This window comes from Osmerus mordax, chromosome 2, assembly GCF_038355195.1.
Source record: "Osmerus mordax isolate fOsmMor3 chromosome 2, fOsmMor3.pri, whole genome shotgun sequence".
NCBI classification, from domain to species: domain Eukaryota; kingdom Metazoa; phylum Chordata; class Actinopteri; order Osmeriformes; family Osmeridae; genus Osmerus; species Osmerus mordax.
In genome coordinates, this window is record NC_090051.1 from 6,791,893 (window position 1) to 6,799,637 (window position 7,745).

The following is a 7,745-nucleotide window of genomic DNA, read 5'->3' on the forward strand; positions in this document are numbered from 1 at the left end:
CCGAGATGCTGCAACAACCCGCTCTGTCACTCTATGTTACTGCTAAGGACACCTAAGATAATTATTCATTTTTTCGAATGTGTTTAAAAGCAACCAGTTTTCAGTTTCTGGAGGAAAGCGCAAAGGAATCTCTTCACTTCGTTGCAAAGGGATTTTTTTTAAGTTAACTGGTGAATATAGACGTTCTCCATAAAACAAGACATCCCGTTTTTTTCTTCACTTGAGCAGATCGTCGCTTTGAACTTTGCTTGATATGATGTTTCATTGTTTGGAAGTTGAGCCTTCCCTTTTCAAGTATACATTTTGAAAAAACATTTCATAGACTTTGTATTGCTAACATACTGATTACAACGAAATTTGCTTTTAGACATCATGTTACTGGACGCTGGCCACCAGTTCCCCGGACTGGGAGTAAGCACATTTGCAAGGCATCACTCAGCGAGCGAGATGCAGGACAGAGACTTGAGTTTAGCACAAAATAGCTTCGTTGACTCGGCACACATGGGTGCGTTCAAACTGAACCATGATCTTTCTCCGGGACAGAGCTCTGCCTTTACCTCCCAGGCACCAGGCTACCCCGCGGCGGCTTTAGGGGCGCATGCCGCCCATGTCACCTCGTACGCGAGCTCGCCTTTCAACTCTACCCGGGACTTTCTCTTTCGCAGCCGCGGGTTTGGAGAATCCTCCCCGGCGAGCAGCCAGCACGCTATTTTTGGCCCAACTGCGGGGTCTCTTCATCACTCCCATACAGACAGCCAGGGCCACATTCTCTTCCCGGGGATCCATGACCAGCATGGTTCCCACGGATCCCCGAACGTGTTGAACGGGCAGATGCGCCTTGGACTACCTGGGGAAGTTTTCGGGCGCTCCGAACAGTACCACCAGGTCTCCAGCCCGAGAACCGACCCCTACTCGGCCGCGCAACTGCACAACCAGTACGGCTCCATGAATATGAATATGGGGATGAACATGGCAGCTCACCACCACCACCCCGGTGCCTTCTTCCGCTACATGAGGCAGCAGTGCATCAAACAGGAGCTCATCTGTAAGTGGATCGACCCGGAGCAGCTTAGCAATCCCAAGAAGAGTTGCAACAAAACTTTCAGCACCATGCACGAGTTGGTCACGCACGTCTCGGTGGAGCACGTCGGTGGACCGGAGCAGAGTAACCACGTCTGCTTCTGGGAGGAGTGTCCCCGGGAGAGCAAGCCGTTCAAGGCAAAATACAAACTAGTGAACCACATTCGGGTGCACACAGGGGAGAAACCGTTCCCCTGTCCCTTTCCGGGATGTGGCAAAGTCTTCGCCAGGTCCGAAAATCTCAAGATACACAAGAGAACACATACAGGTAATTATAAAGCTTTAATGAATCGATACTAATCAATATTTTGCAGATAAATGGCAGTATTTAGTTATGCAAATGTAAAAGGCATGTTTAGAATTAGCCTTCCATGGTAGAATGCATTAACTCTTCACAGCATGGCCAAAATGCTACTGCAAACGCAAATGTAATCAGATTATCAGAGTAAGCATATTTTTAGACTGCTAAAGTAGATACTCGTACCATCAATCAGAGAAGATTTATTTATGGGAAAGGGCATTTATATCAGCATGTAAAATAGACGCCCAGAAGCCAGCACAAACCGGTCAAACGTTAACCGTTTCTTTAATTCAGTAAGAATACATTTGGATTTCAATAATGTGTGTTATTATGTAACAGTCTGTCGAGGTTTTGTGGTTCACAAACTTTAAAATGGGTCAAAGGGAACCTGAGGGCTCCAAGATCGAAGCGCATCGCGTGCGTGGAGTAGTAGTAAATCTCATCAACCGGTTTAATGTTTACGCGAGACTGAGCTTTCAGGCTTTGAATCCGGATGTCTCTCCTTTCTCACCACATTGATTTTATTTTCAAACAGTCCATTCAGAAATATTTGGGATTTAGATATTTTTAATTCGTCTTCTTCGAAATATAGCCTACCGTGGAAAAGTAACGTTTTATCTTGGATTTACTCCTCAGGGACACGAGTGTGTTGTTAGTGTAAAGGCCCTATTGTTTTCTCTAGCATGCCGTTGATTCAGGTGCGAGACGAGCCATTACCAGCTTTTCACATTTGAATAATTTTCTTGTGGGATCCGTGGTTGTATCGGACAGTGGTAAACTGTCTAGGTGTTAATTAGATTTTTACTGTTTCTCAGCAAACGGCTCGCTTCCTGCAGGCTATAGGCTACGAGCTTTTCTTGTTTGTGTCAGTCATTTATAATTTCAAATCATTAAATTAATCTACGTGTATAGTAACTTAATCAACACACTGATTCGAACGGAGTGTGAAATACAAACATCGAATTGAGTAATTGATTCATTGATTCGGGTAAGACAAATGTTTTGACGGAGTACATTTGTTAAATAGGCTAGCAGTAGGCAGTCTTTAAACCACAAACAGCTGTCCCTAAATTAAAACTATTAACACTTTTGAATTAATAAAATTTCTATATACTTGCAGGAGTTTTTTTTTACTGGAAAAATAACAAGTGTGGTTCTCTCTGACATTCACCATTCATCATTTAGAGTCCATGACCGTTAGGCTACTTCACGTGTTTACAATGACATCTGAAGGCAACTCTTATGATGCTCCTCATTACTGATTAGGTAATGGCATTACTTACATGTTGGCTGTCCCAAATAACCGAATCTAACGTGTATTTCTTGATACTTTCAAATAGGAGAAAAGCCGTTCCAGTGTGAGTTCGAAGGATGCGATAGGAGATTTGCAAACAGCAGTGACAGAAAGAAGCACATGCATGTGCACACGTCAGACAAGCCCTATCTCTGCAAAATGTGCGACAAGTCCTACACTCACCCCAGCTCTCTTCGCAAACACATGAAGGTAAATGCACTTTGATTATACTGTACCGTGTTTATGTGTGTGTAGGCCTACAGTGGTATGTTTGTTACTCTGGAAATAGCAGATTATGTGTTAGGGGTCATACTTTTCATTCAAAGTAAGATTGTAAGATTAAGAGAAAACATTTTGATTAAAAAAAACTAAAATGGCTTCCGATTTTTCAGGTTCACGAGGCTACCCCTCCAGCCTCCGACTCTTCGCCAGCAGCCAGTTCTGGCTATGAGTCCTCCACGCCCCCTGGTCTCGTCTCCCCTACTACCGAGACCCAAAACAACAACAATCTATCCCCCGCATCAGCCGTCCACAACAACGGCCACAGCAGCCTATCGTCCAATTTTAGTGAATGGTATGTCTAAGACTAAACCGAACAAACGATCCATTCTCAAAATCGGACCATGGAACGCAAAGATTGGGACACATTCGTGCACGCACTGAGGAGGCAAAACACAAACGTTTCAAAAGCACTAAAAGCTAATCGAATCCACAAAGGAACATGACAAATTAGCCAACCAACAGAGGAAAATATGTAATATATTCAAGTTGTATTCAATTTTGTAAATAATTACTAAATGCCCTTTCCCATTGATTGTGATAGATTTTGTCAGTCTTTTGATGTATAGATGTTCCTTCAATGGTAGCTATTTCTCTAACTGGACTTATAGTGCACATACTACAATAAAGGTGTATTATGATGTTAAATATTGTGATCTTAAGGCAAATTGATTGTAACTACACTAAACATCTATAAACTGGAAAGAGTGCCAAAGTCAACACTTAACTCAAACAGACCACAATATTTTGCTTGTGAATGTATATTTTAGTTTGCTGGGCTTAACTTGTGATGTTTTGTGCTTTGCAAGTTTGAATTGTGAAATGCTATCTGGAAGATTGTGGGGACAATAAACGTCGTGCCGTTCGATTTTCTGCAACTACGCCCTTCCTTTTGTAAATATCAACTGCCATATTTATCCATTTGTAATTAAATTATGGTATTTACTTGCTACAGATGAAACAATATTTATAAAGAATGTTTCTTTACTATAAATATGTACAATGATGAGCTAAACACGGGCAGTTGTTTTGTTATGTGTTTAAGAGGTGTTTCCTTCATTATTGTGATAAGAATTTTACTGCATACGAATATAATAAAAGGTGTTGCAAGTGATAAAGTACCACTCTCTCGAATCTTATTACTGTCAAAACATGGTCAAGCATTAGACAAGCTACGCCTCAGTTGAACAAGCGAACTCAAAACGAGATCAAAAACAGATTTCGAGTGTTTAGGATAAGTGGAACAGTCACTGGCGCAACAGTGTTGGTGTAGGCAGCAGGGTAACATTTGTTGGCTGCTAGCGTACACACTAGACTCAGTACCTTCTATCTTACTCATCAAAATTCTATTTGGGATTTTCACTTGCCTTCTCGTCTGTCTGTGAATTAAAAGGGCATATCCAGGCTGGTGTTAGGTTGGGCACGCTTGAATTTGGTTGAAATCATCCCTCTGCGTTTTCTCCGATCTGTTCGGAGATCACCTCCTCCTGGCCGGTCACTTCAGGGACCGAAGTGCATGGTTACAGCGGCAACGAACTTGAACTTGATCCTACTCTGGTCAGAGCTTTTGTGAATCCATCTAGCCTTTAGTGTCAAATAGGCTACCCATGTAGGCACTTTTTTTAAAAGCCAACTATACTCTACACGATCGTGTTTGCATCGAGTTTGAAAGATAAGGCTGCAAGCATTCTTTTTTTCTAGAACGGAGAGGATAATCAAGATTACATATTGTGCTGATACAATAATGGTACATTAAAGTTTAATGCAGGACTCCCAAAATTATATAAACAATCTGATGACTTTTCAACACAGGTTACGTGGTTCAGAGATCACTGTAGACGCAGCATTGGCCCTCTTATCGTGGAAGGGATGGAGATAGAAACGAGGCACCTTTTAAGAATGACCAACTAGGAAACGTTGTACAGTTTAGCACGTTAGAGAGCAAAATATAGGTTTATCAAAGTCTTGGTTTGGATGTTATACACGCCGAAGGCAGGTATCTCATAAAGAGGCGGCATAAGCAATACACGTTGACAGAAGTGGAGTGTGTAGATCTTTTCGTTTGTCCACACCGTTGGTGAAATAAGGTGCACAATGCGAAAAACAAAAGATGAAGACAGGGACCATTTTTATAAATCAATCGAGCGACCACGGATGTGTAATTTCATACCGGTTGTTACCAGGACACTATGTTACCAGGACACTATAGTGTCTATTCTGTCTCAGGAATGTTGTGACTGGACTTCATACAAACTCATTTTACTGCACATACCTTTAATTGCAAGACTAACAGTCTTCCCTGACCAAAGAAAACCCTGTCTACGGCACTGTGGACAGGTTTAACAGTTTGTAGGCCCTATGTGATTCTTCTGCATTTTTGAATGTGAGCATACAGCTCACATTCAAAACCTGCTCTGTGCCCAAAAAACCTGTATAGGACAGGTTTTTTAATGGCAGTAGTCTACCCTATATGAAAGAGGTTGTATCTCCTAATTGCCCCTTCGTGCGTGGGGCGGAAGTGCGGGGTTTCTCATGAGCAGGCTTGGTGTGGTGACCTCTTTCGCGGAGGATGATATGACCTGTGGGGAGCAGGAAAGGTCAGCACCACGCGGCGCATCGATGCCTCTTCCTCATCAACGCATGCTGCTCCGATATTGATTCACGAGAAGGATGAGCTTTTAGAAAATATTATTTTTCTTCGAGGAGAATCATAGTTAACCCCTGTAGTCAGGGCCTGTGATAAGCTGTCGATGGGAATAAACCTTTTGGTTTTGGGCTGATTGTCCTGTGAGTCTAGCATGGAGTTATGATTTCAACGAAATAGAAGTTGGCCTCCTCTCCTATATAGCTTTAATTTAAAATAACCCTTTAAATTCCTGATTTGTTTTTATAACCTATCAAACCCCGTTCAACTTCAGGTTACACTAAAACAGGCTACAGCTCAATGTTTTCCCCATGTGAGTGTATGTGCGTGTGGTGTGCACTTTTCGTAAGACATAGGCCTACTCATTTGAACATTTGTACTTTTTTTGCAGGTTTATAAAGAGTTATCAGTGTTTAGGCCATGTGTGACTTAGAGCAAAAGGGGGCAGGAGGGATGGGAGGAAGGGGGTGGCCGGAAGGGGAGGGGTGTGTAAGAATTGTATTCATCCCAGTTCTGGAGTCTTACTCCTGCCTCGAACGAAGCCCAACAGGTGTTGTACCCATGCAGTCGCTTTACTCTACCAGAGGTCCGTTATATCGTGCACCTGTGGCACATTCTCTAAACAACAGCAGGGGTATTAGTCACGACTGAAAAATATCGACAATGTATTGTTTTTTAAACATTACCATTATTGGGTTGACTTCAAATAAATCTGAATTAATTCCCATCTAATTTTCCTTGTTCTCGTGTGCATTGTAACCACGCGGCTATAAATGGTGGAGTATTGATGAATAACCCATCCCCAAAGTTATTTCAGACAAAGTAGGGTTAGGCGTGGAGTTATATTGTTCAAATCTTTAGGATTTACATGCCCAAAATAACTGAAATGATTGCAAACATAAGATTATTTTTTGCGAGATATTTCATTTTCACCTCAACTAACAACACTGTCAATTTCTCTCCACTCTGTCTCTCTGTCTCTCTCTGTCTGTCTCTCTCTAACTGTCTCTCTCGCTCTCTCTTTCTCTCTCTCTCTCTTTCACTTTTTGTCTCTCCTCAAGCAAACACAAAACACATCACTGCCTGAATTTGTCCCTAACCCCAATTATTTATGAAGTTATATAGTATAAATGCTATTTAATATAAACTCGCATGAAAAACAAGTTGCAAATGAACTTAATAAGGAGTACACTGACTGTATAGGCCTACATTTAGGCCTCGAACAGAACCTTTGTGGATCACAACATCGGAACATATATGCTGTTGGCCTACTAACTAATATATACTAACTACATATAGTATTTAGTATATATTATATCATATAGGCCAACAAAATAAAATCTTTACTTTAGATGAGACTTTCCGTAAATTTATGTTGTTAATTTAGGCTACGTGACTTAACTTTGTTTAAGTAGCCGACTGTCTTGATACTTTATAGAGAGCTTGTTGCTTCGCAGTTTAAAAACAATTCGCTAAGTTAGGCACTTCCTCAAATGTATGTATACTAAGTACAATCAGACAGACTGAAATTTGAAACGATACTAAATATTTTACGCCAAGAATGAATTAGCCTTTGTCTAGTGTATGCATCATCTTGACAATCAAACATCGAATGTTAACAATTGTGAAATATCCTAGATGGTTATGAAAATTACAACTTACCACAATGTCATACTTTAATGAATTTGAATAGCTTATATGCTTTACTAGCCAATGTAGGTAATAAAAGTACATTTTCGAATCAGCATGATTAGGTTGGAAACACTGCATGCTTGTTGTTCTTACCCTATGTCTCCTATCTGTTACCTTTGGGGTTCTACCATTTGTTTGTAAACTGAAGTAGCATGCGCACAGCGTCCATGTCCTATGCACAAAGGCTGCCCCTTTGGGCTTCTGCCCAAGAAGCGGCAAAATATGACTAGGGATGAGATCAGGTTACTGTGTCATTGTTTTCGATGTAACTATACTTTAGTTGAAATGTTACTAAGCAGTTTCATTATAGCCTACAAATAGACCCGAATTAGTAGCCTATACTCGTTGATTTGCAGTGTAGGCCGACAATCACACATATATATATAATATCATCTACACAATCTTGTTCCATGTATTATTTTATCCCTCATTCTTGTAGGCTGTCACATTTTCGT

At 41.1% G+C, this 7,745-nt stretch overlaps 1 protein-coding gene across 1 annotated transcript; it reads left to right on the forward strand.

Moving 5' to 3' along the window:
- Positions 1–372: 372 nt before the first annotated feature.
- On the forward strand, positions 373–3,259 carry zic2a (zic family member 2 (odd-paired homolog, Drosophila), a). The gene is made up of 3 exons (XM_067258495.1): positions 373–1,348; positions 2,722–2,885; positions 3,068–3,259. The coding sequence occupies exons 1-3, from the start codon at positions 373–375 to the stop codon at positions 3,257–3,259; spliced, it is 1,332 nt and encodes a 443-aa protein (XP_067114596.1).
- The last annotated feature ends 4,486 nt before the right edge of the window (positions 3,260–7,745 follow it).

What these genes read in the sequence shown, in the direction of transcription:
- zic2a (XM_067258495.1), top strand. Translation starts at nt 373, where the DNA reads ATGTTACTGGACGCTGGCCACCAGTTCCCCGGACTGGGAGTAAGCACA. An exon ending in ACACAAGAGAACACATACAG is followed by an intron (nt 1,349 to 2,721) that starts GTAATTATAAAG and finishes ACTTTCAAATAG; the next exon opens with GAGAAAAGCCGTTCCAGTGT. An exon ending in CTCTTCGCAAACACATGAAG is followed by an intron (nt 2,886 to 3,067) that starts GTAAATGCACTT and finishes CCGATTTTTCAG; the next exon opens with GTTCACGAGGCTACCCCTCC.